Source organism: Saccharomyces mikatae (assembly GCF_947241705.1).
Source record: "Saccharomyces mikatae IFO 1815 strain IFO1815 genome assembly, chromosome: 16".
NCBI lineage: Eukaryota > Fungi > Ascomycota > Saccharomycetes > Saccharomycetales > Saccharomycetaceae > Saccharomyces > Saccharomyces mikatae.
This window is the reverse complement of record NC_079271.1, coordinates 591,338-613,524: the sequence shown is the minus strand read 5'-3', so window position 1 is coordinate 613,524 and position 22,187 is coordinate 591,338. Positions and strand designations below refer to the sequence as shown.

At 37.1% G+C, this 22,187-nt stretch overlaps 12 protein-coding genes across 12 annotated transcripts; 6 read left to right on the top strand and 6 right to left on the bottom strand.

Moving 5' to 3' along the window:
- Positions 1 to 123: 123 nt before the first annotated feature.
- PRE2 (proteasome core particle subunit beta 5) lies at positions 124 to 987 on the bottom strand (the record flags this gene model as incomplete). Its single annotated transcript, XM_056226349.1, has 1 exon — positions 124 to 987. The coding sequence occupies one exon, from the start codon at positions 985 to 987 to the stop codon at positions 124 to 126; it is 864 nt and encodes a 287-aa protein (XP_056080077.1).
- A 604-nt stretch (positions 988 to 1,591) lies between these two features.
- Positions 1,592 to 2,116, top strand: RPL11A (60S ribosomal protein uL5; the record flags this gene model as incomplete). Its single annotated transcript, XM_056226348.1, has 1 exon — positions 1,592 to 2,116. One exon carries the CDS (start codon positions 1,592 to 1,594, stop codon positions 2,114 to 2,116), a length of 525 nt encoding a protein of 174 aa, XP_056080076.1.
- A 116-nt stretch (positions 2,117 to 2,232) lies between these two features.
- Positions 2,233 to 2,838, bottom strand: SNT309 (Snt309p; the record flags this gene model as incomplete). Its single annotated transcript, XM_056226347.1, has 1 exon — positions 2,233 to 2,838. The coding sequence occupies one exon, from the start codon at positions 2,836 to 2,838 to the stop codon at positions 2,233 to 2,235; it is 606 nt and encodes a 201-aa protein (XP_056080075.1).
- A 284-nt stretch (positions 2,839 to 3,122) lies between these two features.
- MRPL51 (mitochondrial 54S ribosomal protein mL43) lies at positions 3,123 to 3,545 on the bottom strand (the record flags this gene model as incomplete). The annotated part of the gene is made up of 1 exon (XM_056226346.1): positions 3,123 to 3,545. One exon carries the CDS (start codon positions 3,543 to 3,545, stop codon positions 3,123 to 3,125), a length of 423 nt encoding a protein of 140 aa, XP_056080074.1.
- A 516-nt stretch (positions 3,546 to 4,061) lies between these two features.
- Positions 4,062 to 4,388, top strand: TMH18 (Tmh18p; the record flags this gene model as incomplete). The annotated part of the gene is made up of 1 exon (XM_056226345.1): positions 4,062 to 4,388. The coding sequence occupies one exon, from the start codon at positions 4,062 to 4,064 to the stop codon at positions 4,386 to 4,388; it is 327 nt and encodes a 108-aa protein (XP_056080073.1).
- Positions 4,389 to 4,950: 562 nt separating this feature from the next.
- On the bottom strand, positions 4,951 to 8,148 carry LEC1 (Lec1p; the record flags this gene model as incomplete). Its single annotated transcript, XM_056226344.1, has 1 exon — positions 4,951 to 8,148. The coding sequence occupies one exon, from the start codon at positions 8,146 to 8,148 to the stop codon at positions 4,951 to 4,953; it is 3,198 nt and encodes a 1,065-aa protein (XP_056080072.1).
- Positions 8,149 to 8,830: 682 nt separating this feature from the next.
- Positions 8,831 to 12,526, top strand: SYT1 (Arf family guanine nucleotide exchange factor SYT1; the record flags this gene model as incomplete). The annotated part of the gene is made up of 1 exon (XM_056226343.1): positions 8,831 to 12,526. One exon carries the CDS (start codon positions 8,831 to 8,833, stop codon positions 12,524 to 12,526), a length of 3,696 nt encoding a protein of 1,231 aa, XP_056080071.1.
- A 74-nt stretch (positions 12,527 to 12,600) lies between these two features.
- Positions 12,601 to 12,924, bottom strand: RDS3 (U2 snRNP complex subunit RDS3; the record flags this gene model as incomplete). The annotated part of the gene is made up of 1 exon (XM_056226342.1): positions 12,601 to 12,924. One exon carries the CDS (start codon positions 12,922 to 12,924, stop codon positions 12,601 to 12,603), a length of 324 nt encoding a protein of 107 aa, XP_056080070.1.
- Positions 12,925 to 13,120: 196 nt separating this feature from the next.
- ASR1 (ubiquitin-protein ligase ASR1) lies at positions 13,121 to 13,993 on the top strand (the record flags this gene model as incomplete). The annotated part of the gene is made up of 1 exon (XM_056226340.1): positions 13,121 to 13,993. One exon carries the CDS (start codon positions 13,121 to 13,123, stop codon positions 13,991 to 13,993), a length of 873 nt encoding a protein of 290 aa, XP_056080069.1.
- A 1,089-nt stretch (positions 13,994 to 15,082) lies between these two features.
- NVJ2 (Nvj2p) lies at positions 15,083 to 17,392 on the top strand (the record flags this gene model as incomplete). The annotated part of the gene is made up of 1 exon (XM_056226339.1): positions 15,083 to 17,392. One exon carries the CDS (start codon positions 15,083 to 15,085, stop codon positions 17,390 to 17,392), a length of 2,310 nt encoding a protein of 769 aa, XP_056080068.1.
- Positions 17,393 to 17,589: 197 nt separating this feature from the next.
- On the bottom strand, positions 17,590 to 20,247 carry SMKI16G2470 (uncharacterized protein; the record flags this gene model as incomplete). The annotated part of the gene is made up of 1 exon (XM_056226338.1): positions 17,590 to 20,247. One exon carries the CDS (start codon positions 20,245 to 20,247, stop codon positions 17,590 to 17,592), a length of 2,658 nt encoding a protein of 885 aa, XP_056080067.1.
- Positions 20,248 to 20,493: 246 nt separating this feature from the next.
- On the top strand, positions 20,494 to 22,140 carry SRP54 (RNA-binding signal recognition particle subunit SRP54; the record flags this gene model as incomplete). Its single annotated transcript, XM_056226337.1, has 1 exon — positions 20,494 to 22,140. One exon carries the CDS (start codon positions 20,494 to 20,496, stop codon positions 22,138 to 22,140), a length of 1,647 nt encoding a protein of 548 aa, XP_056080066.1.
- Between the last annotated feature and the right edge of the window lie 47 nt (positions 22,141 to 22,187).

Sequence of the window (22,187 nt, the reverse complement as noted above, 5' to 3'; positions counted from 1 at the left end):
TGTGATGATTGGAAACATGAGAACTGAGGCTTCCCGCGATTTCTACGGGAACCTAATTTAGATCCTAGAAGAAAATAATGTATCATTAATACATACGTGCATTTACATGATTGATAAATCGAATTAGCCAATGACGTTGTTAAAAGATCCCTCCTTTTCCTTGATTTCCCAGAATAGTTCACCGACATCATGATTACCGTGATATATCCAACCATCTTCAGTAACATGATATAAATTCACCGAACCACCAGAGTAAGCATCTCTGTGGGCAGCTGCTAAAATAGATCTCTTGCCTAGATATAAAGCATCTTCAATGGATAAATCCCACTTATAATTAGAATCCAGAACACCATATGCAAACGTTTGACCTGAGCCAACACAGAAAATATCACCTTTTAATCTTGTACCGTCTGAATCGACGTAATAAATGGTAGGACCTTCTTTTCTGGTGTAACCGCAGATCATAGTACCCATTGATAAACCTGCACCTTTATATTGATATACCAAATTACTTAAAATCTTCGATGCAGCCGCAACGGATATACGTTCCTTCTCTCTTAATTCGTGCAGCCTGCACTGAGAACCCAACCAAGTTTCCCAAAATTGACAGTCTGCCGCACCACCAGCCATTGTTCCCAATAAAAACGGGTTGATCTCAATAACCTTCTTCACCGTTTGGGAGGCAACCCAATTGCCAGCAGTAGCACGAGAATCTACTGCTACCACGATACCGCCTTGGAATCTAAATGCTAGGGTGGTCGTACCATGGGCGATCTTGATTTTACAGTCTGGGTTTCGTGAATCATCCGTGTGTGCCCTCAAAAACTGTTGCGGAGACGCAATAGGTGGAACCGTGAGCATTGGCGCCATATGTTGAAATTGAGATGCCCCTGTTACGAAATCATTTTCTAAATTTTGCTCGTCGTCATACTGAAGTTCCTTTACTAGTCTGTTTGGTGCGCTAAAACTATCAGCAATAGCTTGCATTCTTGTTTATTATATTCCTTTTATTATTTTCTAACTTTCCCGTTAATTTGAAAGTACCAATATAGCTCTCTATCAACTCCTGAAATATTCAACTATGGACAGACGTTCTTGCTACAGTTGTCATTTAGCAATTTGAAGAAGAGAGCTTCTCTTTATTTTGCCACCCTTTTGCTGTTCTCCTTCATATCGCATAATACCCGGAGAAGATACTTTCTCTCGACAGCTAAACATCCATACACCAAAAGGGCATGGGTGTTCACTGGTCATCTTGATTTTTGTTTTGCAGGAACTTCGTCAAGAAATAAAAAAGTTCAGGCATAAATCGCCGGAAAGTAGAGAGCGACGCAAAAGGAATGAGGCATCTCTACGGGTAATGGACTCACATCCACGTGATCAGTTCTAGGTCAATTTTTTCCACTTTGCTGTGAATTGCTGTTTCGCTAGCAAAGATAGCTCATTTACTATTCAGTTATACCAATATTTCATTATGTTGCATTTCTTGATATTATTGTCAGATTCTTCACGTACATTAATTGATCTCTTGAAGCATTTTTTTATTAGTGGAAAATAAAATCGAACCAAGAACATACAAACATAGCCAAAGATGTCTGCCAAAGCTCAAAACCCTATGCGTGATTTGAAGATCGAAAAGTTGGTCTTGAACATTTCTGTTGGTGAATCTGGTGACAGATTGACCAGAGCCTCCAAGGTTTTAGAGCAATTGTCTGGTCAAACTCCTGTCCAATCCAAGGCCAGATACACTGTCAGAACTTTTGGTATCAGAAGAAACGAAAAAATTGCTGTTCACGTTACTGTTAGAGGTCCAAAGGCTGAAGAGATCTTGGAAAGAGGTTTGAAGGTCAAGGAATACCAATTGAGAGACAGAAACTTCTCTGCTACTGGTAACTTCGGTTTCGGTATTGACGAACACATTGACTTGGGTATCAAGTACGATCCTTCCATCGGTATTTTCGGTATGGACTTCTACGTTGTCATGAACAGACCAGGTGCTAGAGTCACTAGAAGAAAGAGATGTAAGGGTACCGTTGGTAACTCACACAAGACTACTAAGGAAGATACCGTCTCTTGGTTCAAGCAAAAGTACGATGCTGATGTTTTGGACAAATAATTTTAATTAGTCTGTGAAGAAATCTAACACATTTATATACTCATATCTATGTTTTTTTGTAACTAATAAAATTATGAATTTTGAACCATAGGACTCTATCTACGTGCTCATGCAACCTAGATATTTGGCGGTGGATGTTTCAATTTCTCCTTGACTTGCCGCCTCATTTGTAAAAACAAAGGCTCATACCGACACTTTAGTCCCTCTCTATATACTTCTAAATCACTGATTTGTTTACTTTGCCGTTTGTTCATTTCTTCCACTATTGTAGACGTTTGTTGAATATGATCATTATTAATCATCCATTGATTGGATATGGTCCGCGGTAAAAGCGTACTTAAAACTATTTCTTGATGTTTCAAGTAAGAATCTACAATTCCCAATGAACCAAGTTCGGCAGACTCGTTCGGTACGTACCTGGAAGTGTTTATCCTGGGGTACTTCCTTTTGTATTCTTGCAAAAATAAAGTATCATTGTCATCATCATAACTCAACGCTCGCTTTTTATTATTCTTAGATAGTCGTAAATATTCAGCGTACAATCCTTTTGGAAGCGCATCAACATTCTTAGCAGGACCCTTACTTTTCGCTATTATGTCTCGTACCTCGGGATGAACTGTTTCTTTCTCTATCTTCATGAATTCTTTCTTTACTAAATCATTTATTTTGTCCCTGAAACTATCAGGTGTTTCTCCTTTACCAATAAATTCAATATAATCCATCAAATCTGAATGTTCGAGTAATTCACTTGGCTCTTTAGTTATCTTACAAGTATATCCACTATATTTCATTCTTCTTTAACACTAATTAACTAATGAAAAATTCAGAGTGAACAAAATCGGGTAACCAAGTTCGTAATCACTCAACGACGATATTGCGTGTGTAAGACTGAAGCAACGACAGGATGTGATTTGAATATTGAACATTGAGCATCTTTTCCGCCCAGACTATATATACAGGAACGATCATTTCACACTACTGCCAGCTTTTGTCTATATACTAAAAGCTAAATTCTATGCCTTTTTGCAGCGTGCAGTGGCGACCATATACCTCTCACACTACTGTTCAAGCTTTCCACGTTGTCATTCTTTGTCCTTCTGCGTAAGATGTCTCCATCAGAATCTTTCAGTAGCTTTAACTTGTTCTCTACATTATCAATGTTCAAGTTTCTTACACAAACAACCTTTTCACGTCCATTGGTATATTCTGCTCTCAATAGAGGGTGACCGGACTTCCTCAATACTTCAAATTGTATCCAAGGAAACTCATGGCCCCATTTATCTAGCCTCTTTGAAGTCAAAAATTTTCTCATGCCTTCCGAGGATCCGCCCCAGTTGCAGTATTGTAACGTAATTTTTCTACATGGGAACACAAAAGCTCCAACCCCATTACGACCTATGGAATTTCGAGCAATAGCTTTTACCACCATTTTTTTTTATACCTGTACCAGTAATTTTCACCTAGACTAAGTTTGAAATATTATTATTAAAAATCATTTCTCTATTATGAGAACTTATTGTTTCGTGCAGTTCTTATTGGGCTTTTTCTCATCCGAAAAGAGAGGCTCCCCGCAACGTATAATGCGATAAATGCAACGAAGGGATAGTATTTAAGGGATTTACATGAATTTGTTCGAAGATAATGTTTTAATGAACCAAGTTTTCAGATATAATAAAATCAATATTCGCAATGTGTTTAGCAAAAATCACAGCCCATTTTATTTTTTATTCATTTGTGTATGTAGGAATTACGACTATCAGTCAAGTTTTAGCCGACTATGAGTGCTTAAGTATAAGTAACTAACAATTTGTTTGCACCAACTCAGTTTTTCAGATTTGGAGGAACGACATTTTATTCCTATGTAGCTTCTCCAATCGCATTCAAAGTACTTGAGAAGGAACAGTTTTCTGCTTTACAAAATAAGATTTTCCCATACTTTTTCCAAATGCAAGCTGCATCACCTGTCATTCTAGCTCTTACCGCTCCAATTTCTTTGACTAAGGGACCGTTATATTCTTTGGTGATAGCCTCTGTAAGTGGGTTAACCAACTTATTTTGGTTATTGCCCTGGACCCATAGAGTCAAAGAACAAAGAAAAGATATTAGTAAGAAATACACAGGCGATGAATTAGAGGCAAAGGACGCTGTACTTCGTAAAGAATTTGGGAAGTCTCACGGATTGAGTCTTTTGTTCAATCTTTCTAACGTTTGTGGGATGCTTGCCTATGGTGTTTGTTTGTCAGGAGGTTTACTAAGAAAAATTCCAAAATAATTATTTTATAGGTATATACGTAGACAATTTATTTTTCTGTTCATGGATTTTTTATTTCAAGACAATGGTGAGCCTCACATCTTAGAGATTTTTTGAACCTATCCTGAACATTGCCAGATGTAGTAACTGGTCAATCCCTCCACCATATTTATTTGGACTTCCAAGAAGGGAGGTATTATTATTGAGGAATCCATAACTATAACGTGAGAGTTGAACTTTTAGCTTTTCTATAGGACTAGTAGTTTAGTTGTTCCGTGCAGCAATATTGAGTGAAAAGGCTTGCGCTTCAAAATACCTTGCAGTATCACATTCAGTTGAAACTCATACTACCCTGATCTACAATTAAGAGTGTTTGTAAAAAGTAGTCGCGCTATTCGTAGCATATTAGAGTAAGATATAAACATTAGCATCCATTATCGTTGAACAGGACTGGTTTTCGTTGCATCTTTTTTACTTTCATAGATTTGCTCTTTTAAATATAAAACTTGAATATATTTCAACTTTGCAGTCCGTATTTGTGAACCGTAGAATTGGAAGCGAATATAGAATATAATAGGAAAACTTACTTCTCAACTACTTGAGCTTCCAGATAATTTTTCAATTCTTGTGCGAAAACTTGAGTTCTCAATCTATCAATTTCACTTTCGTCAACAACAAGATTTAATAAATCCTGATATTTCTTTTCCAGCTCAACTTCATTCTCTTTATGTAGGAAATCATAATCACCTGTATCAAGATCCAAATCTACCAAATCACCATCCTCGAGCCCAAATGATCCAGAGCTCGATGGCATAACTAATGAGTTGATATCACTCCAATTCTTTTCAAGGAAGCCTGCCACGTGCTTATCACTCTGTTTGGCACCTTGTTTAACCTTCAAATCCAACAACTTTTTGTACATTTTCCTCGCACCAATCTTCTTATTTAAAACATCATTAATTTGCTTTTTCAAAAGCGCAATATCAATATCCGTGTTATCTCTACAAATTAACTTATTGAAGTCAATCCTTTCACCTGGCTTCCCAAACTTGCTTCTTTGCAGAAACTTCACTATTGTAGTGATCCAAGTGATAAATCCTTCGAATATGCCTTCTGAATCGTTTGAGTACACATCGTGTATAAACTCAAAAAAGGCATCTTGATGCTTGGTTACTAGATTATGGATTTCTTCCACAACGTTGAATTGTGTAGAAACGCCTAATTGCCCATTAATAACATCATCAACTAGCTTAATCAAATCACTCATGAACTTCTCAAAATTTTTTAGAGCAATATCCATCCTTGCAATTTTGAATATCTTGACCATCGGTTCATAAATCATCGTCACGATTGCCTTTAGCATTTGTGTTAATTCAGGATCTTGCCACAATTGCTTCATGAGTTGTTTGTCATGTTCTTTAATATACAATTGCAATAAATCTTTGACGTAAGCGAAATAGTTACCTAAATGATCTTCACCAGTTTCAGTTAGAGTGTCCACGTCGTCTCTTTGTAGTTTCCATGAGGAATAGGATTCAATAAGCCCTGCGATAACCTCGTCTGGAATTAGATTAGCAGCAGCACTTTTGATTAATATTATCAATGGCACAGGCATATTCATAGATTCGGCTTCTACATTAACCGCTTCCATAGTAAACAGTTCAGTTTCATGTTTATCATTAGTATCGTTATTAAAAATGAAATCTTTCAGGCATTTAATCACAACCGGCGCGCCTGGATCCATCCCAACAAGTTTTGTTTCTAATTCCTTTATAACTACTCTTTGAGACTTCAAATCATCTGTTAATATTGTAGAAAACATTGTTTGCAAGAGCGAATGTCCACCAAAGGGCTGTGCCATAAATAGTTCGATCATTCCCTTCATTACTGCTATTGGATTAGTAAACTTCATGATTTGACCCATCACAGTATAGGGCATGAGTCTATGCAAACGCCTGATTTGCGTATATAGTTCATAACTGTTATCATTTCCGAGAAACATTTGATAGATCATCGAGGAAATGTAAATTTTACACCATTCGACAAAGTCTTGCAATAGTGGTGACAGATTCTTCACTTTTGTGTTGTTTTTGATTTCTCCCAGTAAGCTCATCAAGTACTTTTCATCTTTTAATAAGGAAGTTTTAAAGTCTTTCATCGAGTCTTGTAATTTTAAAGACTTTTCCAATGCCATCTGCTGAAAGCGTATCTGGTTCTCCAAATTACTTACATCAACTAGAGCTCTATTTTTAATATCCTCAACTATTTTCTGATTAAAGTCTTTCACATCTAAGGTGGGTCCATTTAAGAAGAACCGACGAAGAGAAACGCTTTGGGAAATCTCCACATCTTTACACAAACTCCTCAAGTATTGCCTTAATGAAGTTCTCATTTTTTCACCCACCAAAGTGTTGACTTTTGAATCTGATGTATCTTTATAATCGTCAAAGTCACTTTCTTCGCATTCTCCGTCTCCGTCTTCCTCATCCTTATCAATATTTTCTTCTTCTTTGATTTCATCAAGGATATTGTTTCTCAATATTTCAGTTTCCTTTTCTGTAAGAACTGTTTCAGTAGTAGATATTTCATTTATTGGTTGTAAAAATGAAGAAGTATCTGACTCTGACACAGACTGCATATCAGTATCAAAAGTACTGATAATCCTTTCCCGGGTTGACGATTTAGATTGGCTATTATGTAGCACTTCTATCTTGGTTACCATCGACGTCACTTTTTTGTTTCTATGTGGTAAGCGTGGACATTTCTTTCCTGGAAATTCTGATCTTAAATTGTGCGATAGTTTTTTGAAATCGCTAAAAGTCCTTGTTATATAAAAAAATTCAGTGGGACAACCATATTTATGATCCTCGTCTTTTTGCTCCTTGATTTTGATCAAGAAATGATGATGTTTTCTCGAACCATTGCTCTTAACTGAAGGAACACCAAGAGAAAGTTTAGAAAATAAGGATGCTGAAGATTCAGGCATACTGTTTATAGTACTGTTAATAGTGTTGTTGAAGGCATTCTTCATCCATTTAGAAGTAGACGCAAATGATTTCATACCATGGCTTTTAGGATTAGATGTTGGCGTTGGTTTAGGAGTTCTAGCGTTTTCCATTTTTTCAGTAGATCTCCGTGAACTCTTTTCAAACACAGATATAATATTAATGTCCCAACCGTTAATGAAAACAGGTTCGTTGGTCAGCAAATTTTCTAAATTTTCCCTAGTTGGCATGGCAAATTTCTCAATATTAGATCTTTTCCTCGCTTGGCCGGATTGTAGAACAAATTTATCTTCATTATAGTACGCTTGCTCTTGAGATGATCCAACACCAGAGTTAAAGAGCAGCAGAATGACCTTGGATAATTTTTTCGAAATTTTCTTCCTCTTTGAAGCTTCCTCCCTATCGTAACTTTCGCTAAAACCAAGACTCATAAAATGTTCAAAAAACACTTGAACCTTAGTTTGCCAAAACTTTTCATCAACTAACAGATTAGTTGACAGTAAAGGGAATGTAGATATAAATTCTTGCAAAACATAGCTCAACATAGGATAACTTACGCTAAAATGATTTTTGCCACCGAGAACTGGTGATGAATCATTGTTTGAAATGGGCTGTGAAGCTTTTGGATCATTTGGTGAGAAGGGGTACCCAAAATCTCTCAACGCAAACTGGTTATTCAGCCCTTCAATTTCATGATCTAATTGGAATCGAAGCAATTCTCTCTTTAGATAGTGCTCCTCGGTTGGATTTAATATCGGCGTATTTTGGGTAACCATTTGAAATCCTGTTTGGTTTTACTTCTTCAAACGCAATATTTATTCAATTGCAATCTCAGCACTCAGTTCTAATATCAAAGCAAAGTTTAGTTTCTTTTATATTGTTGGACCAAATCCGAAGTACTCGGATGTACTTCTTGAAGAAAAGAATGTAGAAGTGGGAAAGAAATCAATTATTTGCAGGATATTTTAAAACGTGCTTTATTCGCGTTTTGAAAGGCCCTTTATTCAATAGTTAGCATATATATTATGTATTTTAGGCGATAGAAATAGGCATTAGCACTGAAAACCTAAGGCCATCTCGTCCTTTTTTTTCTTCTTTTTGGCGTAAAGGAGATGTTGAAAATGTTACGAAAAGTTATATAGGGAATAAAAAAGTAACAGTGACTAAGCGCAGCAGCTTTCAACTTAATCTATACACTTCTCTCTCATATTACAAAGCTGTTCCATTGTACAAAGATCTCTGCTTTTAAAAGTTACTTTTCTTTTTCTGACAGCTCATTATACTTCCTGAATATACAGTACCAAGTGGAAGGTGAGGCGAAAGATACAGCATATCGGATCCATTTGACGTCCCGAGATTGATTACGTTCATTTTTTATTTATTCTATTTTATTTCATCACAAGTTCCTCTTCGCTAGCTACCATCCTCACAAATTCTTCAACTAGTACTTGTTGAATTATGAACCAATCTATTTCATCACTTATCAAGCTCAAATTCCTTCAATCACACAGTAATGATAAAAGTGACAACAAAAAAGCCGGAAGCAGCATTTCAACAGACATTGGTAAAATCAGAGAACACGAAAGTTATAGGAGTCCTTTTATTCAACTTGCTGAAATACAGGAACATACCAATAATGATGACGATAAATCAAATCCAAGACAATTTGAGCGTACTAAAAAACACAGCAAATTAAGCAGAATACGGCGCAAAATGGGAAGGTTAGATCTAAATTTTAGATCAAGCAGTGAAAAAGATTCTGGAGACGATGAGACTGTGGTTGCACAACACCTCAGTAGTGGACAAAATTTAGAAGAGAAGACTTTCAAATCCGAAAATGACTTAGATTTGATGGAGAGAGGTCCCAAGCTTAGTCTCGAGAGGACTACACTAGTTAATTCTGGACCCGATAATATAAAGCGAAACTCAAAACAAACCTCTCTTTCACTTAGCCCTGTGAAACCTACCATGGAAAAATTTCCCACTTCTAGTAGATTTTCAAGAGATTATAGAAAATCACAAGAACAGTTCTTTCTTAACGGTGAAAGATTAACTCCAACTCTTCCTACAGTAAGCAGGATATCTACATCTTCTTCCGTGGGTTCGTCTACTACGGCTTCACGATACTTCAACCCTTCAAAAAGGACCGTTGTTGCATCATCATCGTCATCATCATCATCAATGAAATTCAATCCGTTGCATGCCATTCCAATTGATGCAACTCCTCAAATTGAACTGGCGAAACAACAAAATGAGATATCAAAGAAGAGGTTTGGAAGGAGGCGCAGTAGAACTGTTGATGTATTCGATTATATAAACAAGAACAACACAACTAAAAACAAGAAATTGCCCTCTCCTTCTTCATTCATTAGAAGTATTGATGAGATAACTCCAAATATTGCCGCCCCAGACAACTTGAGGTTGCACCAAGCCTTTCCCTCCGATGATAACAATATCATATGCAATGATACACACAATGTGGAAGTAAATAATTCAGACCATCAGATGTTATCAAGGTCTAGATCGCAAAGTACTTCTTTTGTTCAGAACAAATGCTGTAAGAGAAAGTCCATCGAAAATGAAAGTTACGACAACAAACTGTGCTTTCCTCATGGATCAGGCCCTGCTTCAGTTTACAACAATAAAAGCAATGCGAATTCAACTATAACAGGTATGTCAAGAAGAAGTAGTTCTATTGTTAATGCCTTGAGTAGTTTCGTTAATATTCGCTCCTCTAGTTTATCGTCTTCTAAACAACAGAATCTTCAACAACAACAACAGCTACAGCAGAAACTGAATATTTCGTTGGATGATTTACCACCAGTTCCTGCCCCTGCATTCAGTGATTCTTGCAAAGATTTTTTGGTCAAATTAGCGCCATATGGGAAGTTTATCGGGGTCATTTTAACTGAAAAGGAAGATGAGTTTAGAAAAAATTGTTTAAGCTATCTACTATCAAATTGCTTCGAATTCAAAAACGACCCCTTAGACATAGCTCTGAGAAAACTCCTCATGTTTCTGGAGCTACCAAAAGAAGCACAACAAATTGATAGGTTGATTATGGCATTTAGCATTACATACTATAAATCACAAAAGAGCCATTCTAAAAAAAAAGGAATTGATTGCTCCTGGTACAATGCAGAACAAGTTTATTTCATTACTTTTTCCTTATTAATGTTGCATACAGACTATTTCAACCCTAACAATAAAAGCAAAATATCAAAGCATGATTTTGTGGATTTAGTCCATAATGACAAATACTCAAACGGCAACGAGATTCCTATAGATATTTTGATATATTTCTATGAAAATGTGACAGCCAAAGAGTCACCGAAGTTTAATTATTTTATGATGTCACCAATGACTTTGGATGAGAGCATTTTTGACAAAGATGCATTTGACACAAATTTCGCTATCACGTTATCTTCAAATTCCATGTATTCTCCTCTAGATATGATAAGAAGAGGTAGCTTATTATCTAAGGAATTCTCACTCTCACCCAACCTCTATCCATTAACAAACTCAAATAGTGGGTCTAGTGTAGTTCCATCTACAACAATTTCATCTGGTGCACCTAACACGCCAGGGGCTACAAATGGAATAAACCTTGGACTTACCCACAACAATAGCAATAGGCCGGCCTCAAACTCAATATCGTCCTATTTTTCATACAATCCAAGCTCTAGTTCTAGCGGGAATGCTACCTTGGTGCAAGATGACATTAACGTTTATTTCCACATCATAAATGACTCATTAAATGAAGTAAATTTATTTCCAGAGGTCTCAAAATATTGGAGTAAAAAATCCTTGAAAATAGATTTGTTGAGAAAGGAAGAACACAGATACGAAAAGTATTACAGTATTATGAATGACACTAAAGGCGGTTATTTACGCTTTCATAAAAGTCAACTGAATAAACTAAATTTACCAAATTTCGAAATTCTGAATGATAATACCAGGTCTGGGTTCAAGAATTCGGACTATAAGTACTGCAAAATTCTCCAAATGGGGGGAATAATGAATCTAGGCATGCCCAGTAGAAAATTTTCTATCGTGAATTCTGGAAAGATTCATTGGAAAAAGGAATTTGCCATATTAACATCATTTGGATTGTTAATCTGTGATAAAATGGACTGGATAAATCCACAAATGATGAAAGATCCAAAATCAGGAACTTCAAACTATATAATTGATTTTAAATCAGGATTTTCCTTTGTTCCAGGAAGCACAATTGATGTTTACAACGGTTTGTTTGCAGACAGTGAACGAGATTCATTGGGAAAGTCGCATTTCTCTAGCTTGGTGCTTGCATATACAGAGCATAATTCTACAGGTAATCATATAAACAATACGGCGGTTTCAAGTGGCACTACTAGACGGAATGAAGGAGTTTTTGACACATCCTCAGATGAAGAGGAAAATAGTACTAGCCCTACTGATAGTACCAACAGCGTGAGTAACAGCGAAAGTGAAACAGATGGCTCTTCCAGTTCAGAGGATCAAGTAAGTTCATACATTGATAATGATGAAGAGGATCTCTCTGAGAAGAACGAGTTCCCGATTCTTCAAGACGAAAATGCTGATTGTTTGTTATACTTGCATACATGTCATCGAAATTTTATCTGGAAGTGCGCCACTAAGTATGAAAGAGACAACTGGATTGATTCAATTAACTTGTTTTCAGCGTATGACGGATGCTACGTGGAAATTGGTAGTATAGCAAACACAATTTGTAATAAAAGAAAAATTACTGTTACGGAAAGAATTGAAAGACTGCAGTCTATCAAAGCAGCAAAATGGGAGAAATTAAAGAAAAGTGAAAGTATTCTGATGTTGATGGGGAAATGTGTGCCTATTAGCACCAAAACTAGGACGGATATGATAAACCGCATAAGACAGCTGGCTGTCAAAATGGATTGGCTAATCTATGAAATCAAAAGAAATGAACTGTTTGTTAATATCATAAAAGATGTGACTGGCAAACGACAAGCTGGAAAGAATATTTTACACGATGATAAAGTAGGAGAGGAGGATCGAGGTAATAATGATGATAATGATGTTATTGATGATATTGAGGAAAGCTTCCTATTCAACGAAGATAGTTTACAGGTGTGTGCGTGCGACTCTCGCCACGATGAACATAGTAACGAATAGAAGGAAGAAAACTGTAGTGTAAGTTGTGTATGCCTGTTATTTATTAATATTTTAACGTCGTTTATATGTATGTACTATACTTTTTTCTTTTTCTCGAAATGTCTATCCAGCTTATTGCTACCAATGTTCAGGATCCTAGGACAGCCATCTTTGTCTTTCCCCAAGCGACAGCACTCCCAGCAATAAAATGCATCACTGACCCCGACATTCAAGTTGCAAATGATGCAATTTTTAGCCTGTTTACCGAACGAGCAATTTTCACATACTCTAACCTTCCTTTTGGGCCTCACGTAGGAGTCGCAAATGGGGCATTTGCCATCACATTTTTCACAGAGAAGACCTGTCTGTACGCCAGGCTGCTTCAAACACATTATTAAATCAAACTGGTGGCGGGACATGTTATTTATCTATGTGCTTAGCTATTTTTTCATATATCCCTTTTTCATATTGGATGGCGTATCAAGTCAGAAGTGGCAATCAATATATATACAGAGCAATAGGAAATGAAAAAAAAAATGAAAAAAAAACAGAAAAGGAACTAACCAAGAGATAAATCAGACCATCAAAGTCAAATATTCAAGCGTCATATGAAAAATGGAAGAGTGTCCCATTTGTTTGGAAATCGATCAAGAATATAAGCAGTTTGGCCGGTTAGAAGTTTGCAGGCACCAGTTTCACTTAAATTGTATAAGAGAGTGGCACAAGTACAGCATCGATTTGAAATGTCCTATCTGCAGAATTGAATCCAACTACTTGGAAGTCGGTGAGGGGCAACATGCAGTCTCTATAAATTTGAGGATGGGGTTTATGATTAAGAGCGCTATCGAGTACGTGGAGGCTGTAACCACTGACGCAGGAAATGAGCAAGACGAAGAACAACAAGAGCAAGAAATAGATATTATCAGCGAAATGTTTCAAGATAGAGTCGTAATGAATAGTATCAACATGATCGAGTGCGGCATATGCGGAGACACAAATGGCTCTCAACCAAATCTATATTGCCAGGAATGCGAAGCAATATATCACGAAACATGTTTGCGTGGTTTAGCTTATGAGGTGGGCGAATGCAGCACATGGCACGAGTGCGCAGATTGCCGATCTAATGAGTTGCTCGAACTACACATGGGTGCTAACGACGGCCAAGTTGCTAGCTACGACTCCAGAAATTGTATGATCTTTGCCGGTGAAGTACGCGATAAGCACAGTGTCAAGACACAGCAAATATATGAGAGAATACGAAATGTTAAGCAACAAATTCAGGTGCATGTACGACGAGCGCTCGACCAATACCCCCTACCACTACTACGATTCAGAGATGCCTACAAGAACGTCAACAAGCAAGTATCCCGCGAGTTATACCGTCTTTCCGATAACAAGTACCTACCTACCAAATTCGACTACGACTCGTTAGCCCGCACTGGAGTACACACGGAGCTCCTACTTTACTGCCATGTGGAAGAGACGTAGTATAATATAGCATTAGTACTAGATATAGTAATACTAATAAAGCACTCTAGTATGAGCCCTAAAAAATGATGCGCATGCGGGTGATGCGCATCTTAAATAACGTATAAAAGCACAAGATTGTTTCTATTTTTTTCTTTCCACAACTCTTCAACTTATTCTTGAATAAGAGCAAACGAAGAACAAAATGGTAACACCATTGTCAATGATAATGATCCATTCAGAAGCAGATTGAGCGACCAGTAGGTCTCTCGGAAAAGATAATACGCGAATTTTTTTTTTTTTTTGGCCATTTTTTCTGTGTAGTAGTACCTCTATGATTAAAATCTATTATTATACCAATTGTTCCGACTGAATAGTGGTTTAACTATATGTCGACAACCCATTTTCGTTAAGTTTCAGCCTTGTATGAGGGGTACTATGAAAAGACAGAAAACAGTACGTTTTATCTCCATTATTATCTTTTCTATGCTTGCAGGAACATTTATAATTTCCCTTTCAATATGATGATTTGTTGTCGACCGGGCGGACATATTAGTATCTGCTGGAGAACCGCCATCTACTTTGCATCGTTCTTTTGTGTACAAATTTTTAAAGGAGCGGTGTTGATGGCACTACGGTTTTTTGGTGGAGAATTGATGATTGGTCACAAGACATCTGATTTTTGCGGAAACGTGTTTCTTATTTCATGTTATTTCTTATCAGTTGATTTGAATGATAAAAGAGACTGTTGAACTAGTTTACTATGATGATTTTTTTTATATTCACACTGTACTAGATTAGTCCCTTTAACGAAGGGACCAATTGATGACTACAAAATAAAAAATAACTGATTTAATGACTCTGAGAAACTAGTTTAACAACACTCGCCTTCTCTTGCGTCTTTTGTAATCTGTGAAATGACTCTCACTTCTTTTTCGTCTTGATCTACCGCTTTTAAACCTAATTAATTTTGGCACATTTTCCACATTTTTCCGTTTAACTTTCTCCGTAGATCCCTCTTTAAAATAATGTTCAAGAATAAGAAGAAGGAGGGATGTAAACGCATCAGATAACAGAGAAGGAAAAGTAAAACATCATTGAAAGTCCGTTATGACTAGCTTGAAGATATTTTTCGCAGTTTACTTGTTCGGTGGTGTAACATTTTTGCCTTTAGTCCTGTACACTATTTATAAAGTTCATGTATTGTACAGTAACTTTAAATCAGCAAAGAAGAAGGTGTTAGATCATAATAAAGGAGAGAAAGTTGACGAAAAAAGTAGACTTTTAGTCAACGGGATAGACCCAGACTTTAAAGCTGGCAAGTTAGAAGAGCAATTGGGCGTCAAAGTTTTCAACAAGGGTTGGGTTACTGTAACGAAGCAGTATTATTATCATTCTTCCGAGGTGGCTGCAATTTTGAAAAATGCTAATAACAACAAGGATTCTGACACTGCACTTCAGGAGCAGATCTTGGAAAGAACAGACTTGAAAAAAAAGCAAAATTTTTTTGCGGTGTTAAGACACGGTAATTTGTTTTTATATAAGGATGATTCTCAGAATGCGAATCTGGTTCATGCCATATCTTTACAAAACAGATTCGTTACCATCTGGCCCCGTTACGATGAAACGGGCAAGGAGGAATTGCTTGATGCGTCGCTTTTCACCAAGAGAACCTGTATTGCTATTTTCAAGAATGACCTCGTTTCCATAGACTCTAAAAATCATAACGTCATCTTACCACATTTCGATCCACTCAGTAGTGCAGAGTCCAAAAATGGCGATATCTCAAACAATGATACTACACATGAATATAAATCGCAGTTTCATAGTTCTAACCAATTCTTTTTATATTTTGATAATAACATGGATAAAGAGGATTGGTACTATCAGTTGATCAATGCCTCAAAGAACAATAACACATCCTCAGCGGATTTATTGAACCCTAGTGTTTCAGCTAACGCAGCTCATTTGAATACAAAGGATATGCTACAGTTGATTCAGGATATCAATTCCACTGAGAATCAGCTGACCACGAAATGGCTGAATGCTCTCCTTGGGAGATTATTCCTCTCTTTGCAACAAACCGATACTTTGAATAAGTTCATTCATGAGAAAATCTGCAAGAAGTTGAATAAAATAAAAACTCCAGGATTTTTGGACGATTTGGTTGTTGAAAAGGTCGACGTGGGTGATAGCGCACCATTGTTCACTTCTCCTGAGCTATTAGAATTATCTCCTGAGGGTTCTACCAAGATTGCCATCGATGTTCAGTATAAGGGAAACTTAACAATCATCATTGCGACAAAGGCGAACATTAACTTAGGATCGCATTTCAAACAAAGAGAGGTTTCCTTGCAATTATCTATAAAAATTAAAGAATTTTCCGGTCCGCTTTTATTCCTAATCAAACCACCTCCATCTAATAGAGTCTGGTATGCCTTCCGCTCTGAGCCTATAATGGATTTTGAAATTGAGCCTATCGTGAGTTCAAGTAAATTATCGTATAACGTCGTTACCAACGCTATCAAGAGTAAGTTTGCGGAAGCTGTAAAGGAGTCCCTAGTTGTGCCGTATATGGATGATATCGTTTTCTATCCAACACCTAATGAAATTTACAGGGGTGGTATTTGGGAGGAACAGGATCCTGAAACAGTAGAGAGGGCACGCACTGCGGCAGCAGCCGCAGGCACGAACACCAGCGCTAGGGATCATTTAGTTGCACTTCAGGAAGGTGGGACAAAATCTCAGAGTCGAATCAAGAAAGTCCTACGGCCAGAAAGAAAGAAAGACAATCTAAAGGACGTTGTCGACCTAACTGGAGTAACAAATGCTACAAGTCAGACAGCGGTCGCAACAGCTGCGAATGATGATGCCTCCAGTTCTGAAAACTCCACCAAATCTAAAAAATACTTCAAAAATTCAATTAAGAAGATAGGTAGATGGTACAAGGATAATGTTGGAAATTCGAGTGACACCGAAGATATGGATGACCTAGACGTACAAGATAAGAAGAAGGACGATTCAACGGACGAAAAAGAATCCGATAATCCTACGCTCGCTTCGAATCCGAGAATGATTTCCAATAGAAGACCAGTTCCAAGGAGACCTCCTCAACAACCTCTAAATTCGTCCTCTCCAAAACTTGAAGACAAGAAGGAAAAAGACACAGAAGTTTTCTCAATTCCAACCTCTTCTCCAAATGTGAATGCTTCAAAAATGTTTGCAAATAAACAGAATAGGAAAATTTCTGTGTCCTCAAATGATTCTCAAAACTCACTCGAAAAAGGCGACCCTCATAACAAAACCTCAAAACTTGAAAGCTCTCAAGCATTCGTTAAGATGACTTCTCCTAATCTTTTCAATGATGGATTCTTCAAGCAAGATTTGGAGTTTGAGGAACAACGAGAGCCCAAATTGTGAGTGCAAGATTTTTTAGTAGAAAGAATAAGTAATACCTCAAGCTAAATGTAGAATGATGTAACGAAATTTTGATAAAAAAGACACACTCCTTCTAATTAATTCTATACGTCTCTATTTTTTTATCCAATAAAAAAAAAATAATACATCCCTGGAATTTAAAAATAGCTTACATAAAGATCGTTGTTCTAGCATACATACTACCACGGATTCTGTTCCATGTCATCATTATTTGACCATGCGGGGCGTTGGGCAGTAGAAGACGGAATATTCAATTCTTGGAAGTAATCATCGTTACGACCATTCAACGCGCTGTTTTCAAAGTCCAGCGCTTCCCTTACATCTACATCTTCTGTACTTCTTTGGGTTTCATCCTTTTGTCTATCTTCATCATCGGAAGAATTTAAAGTATTTAAGTTGGATTGAGAAATTCGTGGTTCATTTTGTCTCTGTTTGAAATTTGTATCGTGAATTTCATAAACGTCGTCCTGGATACTACCAGGTAAAAATGGTTGGAAAGAATGCGAATCTGGGCCTTTTGAATACAGATCTGTCATTTCAGGTATCGTTGGCAACACTAAGTATGGAATTTCGTGTTCTTGCAAATAAGCATTCGATTTATTCATTTTATTTTCTTTGATTTTATTGATTAAAAATTTCTTTAGTTTAGAATTAAATTTATTTTCATTCAATTCGTAACTATATTTCTCCATAGATTTTAGTAGTTGTACAGGCGTTATTCTGGGTAATAGATTCATTGTTGATATTAATGATTCTTCACTATCGAGTGTTGTAGCGACTTGTAACCACTGCAATAGCTGGAAAACTGGCTCAAGGTGAATCTGAGCGATTTTATGGAAAGGCTGGTAGTAAAATAATGAGTTTGACATATCGTATATCATATCTTTGTTGTTTTCACCTACAGGTTTGTAGCTTGCAACATTTCTCAAAATTGGATCTGATAGGTCTATTTCGCCAACATCCCGGATTAATGTCATTGGAAAGCGCTGCCACATAAAGTCATCAATAAGCAGTGGTTTGGGAACACAAAAATCATTATTCTGTATCCATGATTCTAGGGTCGAAAGATTTAACCTGATCTGGATGGCATGTGCCCTTGACAACGATCTCTTCTTTTTATCCTTCAAGATTTTATTAAATAAAGTTGTAGCAAACCAATTAACAGATATAGAAAGGCATTGCTGTTGAAAAATCGGGTGAGTTTGATGTAAGTTGAGAACATAAGATAGTGCACCAAATATTTGAACAATCTTTAGTGGGGAGGGTATCATCTGCTCTTCGAACGATGGAGGATATAAATGCCGTAAAATTTCTTTGTCATAAAATAGCGACGTATTAGATTTGTTATCATCATTAATGGAAACTCTTTCATCCGAGTTATTTTCATCTCGTTGATCATGTTCGTTCCGATTTTCTTGATCTTGATATTTTTGATGACTCTCTTTCTTTTGTTCCTTCAGTTGTTTTCTATTCTTTTCCTTTAATAAAAGTTTGGCCTGCTTTCTCTTCTTGAAGAAATTCCAGTCTTTTTTGTACAGGGTCTGTCTAACATCCTGAATGGTGGTGTATGCTAGTAAAGTTGAATCTATCAGAGAAAGTAACCTGCAGTGTATGGAAGATGTCAGCTCTATGATGATAGAGTGTATGGTGTTGATTAGTTCTTGTAGCACACTTGGATGCCTCTTAAAAAATGATTCATCTCTACAGAGATAATAATAGAGAAACGAGAGGCAACTTAACCAATACGATTGCAATACAATGTCACCAGCTTGCAAAGAAGCTTCTGTTGATATTAACCCTGCGGCCCCATTGGATGAAACACTGGTCAAAATTTTTGTCAACGATAAGTTAATCAACGATTCTACCAGTGATTTAGATTTTATTTTATGATCAGCATACCTAATACATTGATATATCAAGCCAGCGGGATATGTTGTCATGTGAGGTTCCTTTTGAGGTAAAGATATCAGTAGATTTAGAATTTGAGGTATATCGAAATCGGAGAATTCCAAATATTGGTCCGCCAATAACTTGTCATACTCAAAGGCTCCGTGATAATCCTCCGTATACATTGGATCAGTGAAAGCTGTTGGTCCTTGTGAATGATTTACGTTCTTGTCTTGAGAATCCAGAAACAAATTTTCATTTGCATCAGACGACAAAGTCAAACCAGCCACTTGTAAGTCGATATTATCAAAAGTTTCCTTGGTAGTAGAGTCTTCATCAGTCATTAGAAAAGAGCCCTTGGGTTGAGAAATTTGAGATACTTCATGTTGGTTTTCATCACGGTATCGAAACATATTGTTTTGCTCCAAAAATTCCGAGAGTGGTGAATACGGAGGAACCATATCCCAAGCAGTTAGTCCTGCATTATTTTTCATATTGAAGTTTATCTCGTCAAATGAGTTGAACAATTCTAAGCAACAGTTCCTCCTCTGTAGACTGAAACTCCACATCAATGGTGTGTAGCCTACAACGTTATCAACAAGATTCAAATCTAGCTTTGCACCAGAGAAGTTATTATGTAGCAACTCAATGTAGTTTGCACGATCAAACACAATAATATAATGAATTAAGGCGACGCCCGTGATTGATTTGTCATTAACGTCTGTGATCTTCCTCAATAACTCCTTGAATGTAGTAAACTCTTCTTCACGATCCTCGTCACTGATAAGTTTAACTAGTTGTACCCATGAATTGCTTTCCAATTTATCCTCTTGATCTAGCTTAAACAACGTTGATTTTATTAACGCGAGTTTCTCCTGAGCACTAGATGAAATTGCCGGCTCGTCCACTGTGCTCTTTTCGACTCTAACATCATCCCAAACACTATCCATTGTTCACAAGTCCATTTGTGGGCTCTATGCAATAGAAATTACGGACCCTCCTATTCTTTAATAACTTCGCATACTGTTTTATTATGATGACCTTTTCGTTCATTACGGTATCGAAAAATCACCGCTAACGACAAAGACGTCAACAAGGTGAAAAAATACTGGTAAAACAAAGATAGTGAAAAGTGGTTGAATAGGAAAGATGTGGGTGGCAATCAAAAGAAACCACAGCAGCAAGTCCAACTAAAGATGGTTTTAGCTGATTTGGGGAAGCGAATCAATTCTGCTGTGAATAGCGCGATTTCTAATACACAAGATGATTTTACTACATCCGTAGATTTGATGTTAAAGGGCATCGTTACTGCTTTATTGGAATCTGATGTTAATATTGCCCTAGTTTCTAAGTTACGAAATAATATAAGATCACAGCTACTGAGTGAAAACCGTAGTGAGAAGTCAACGACAAACGCACAAACTAAAAAACTCATTCAGAAAACGGTGTTTGATGAGTTATGTAAACTGGTCACTTGTGAAGGCAGTGAAGAGAAGGCCTTTGTGCCCAAGAAAAGAAAAACAAACATCATCATGTTTGTCGGCCTGCAAGGTTCAGGTAAAACTACCTCCTGTACGAAGTTAGCGGTGTACTATTCGAAAAGAGGTTTCAAGGTGGGTTTGGTATGTGCGGATACTTTCCGTGCTGGTGCGTTTGATCAATTGAAACAAAATGCCATAAGGGCAAGAATTCCATTTTACGGGTCATATACCGAAACTGATCCTGCTAAAGTTGCAGAAGAAGGTATTAACAAGTTTAAGAAAGAAAAGTTTGATATCATTATCGTTGATACTTCTGGTAGACATCATCAAGAAGAAGAACTGTTCCAAGAAATGATTGAGATATCTAATGTCATCAAACCTAACCAAACTATTATGGTCTTGGATGCTTCTATCGGTCAGGCTGCAGAGCAACAATCCAAGGCTTTCAAAGAATCGTCTGATTTTGGTGCCATTATATTAACTAAGATGGACGGTCATGCCAGAGGTGGTGGTGCAATTTCGGCCGTTGCGGCCACGAATACTCCGATCATCTTTATTGGTACTGGTGAACATATTCATGACCTGGAAAAGTTCTCACCCAAATCATTCATATCCAAACTACTAGGTATCGGTGATATAGAAAGTCTCTTTGAACAATTGCAGACTGTTTCCAATAAGGAGGATGCGAAAGCCACAATGGAAAACATCCAAAAGGGTAAGTTCACCTTGCTAGATTTCAAGAAGCAAATGCAAACAATAATGAAAATGGGTCCATTATCAAATATAGCGCAGATGATACCAGGTATGAGTAATATGATGAATCAGGTAGGAGAGGAAGAAACATCTCAAAAGATGAAGAAAATGGTATATGTTTTGGATTCCATGACCAGAGAAGAACTAGAATCTGACGGTAGGATGTTTATCGAAGAACCTACAAGAATGGTTCGTGTAGCTAAGGGTTCGGGTACTTCCGTTTTTGAAGTAGAAATGATACTGATGCAACAGCAAATGATGGCGAGAATGGCACAAACGGCAACACAGCAACAACCAGGTGCTCCTGGTGGAAGTGCTAGGATGCCCGGTATGCCTAATATGCCCGGTATGCCCGGTATGCCTAATATGCCCGGTATGCCCGGTATGCCTAATATGCCTGGTATGCCAAAGGTAACACCACAAATGATGCAACAAGCACAACAAAAGCTGAAACAAAATCCTGGTCTAATGCAAAATATGATGAACATGTTTGGCGGTAGTGGAATGGGCGGTGGAATGGGCGGAGGAATGCCTGATATGAACGAAATGATGAAAATGATGCAAGATCCACAGATGCAACAAATGGCAAAACAATTCGGTATGGGTTAAACACCGCCATTTGATTATGTATATATATATATATATATATATATTTA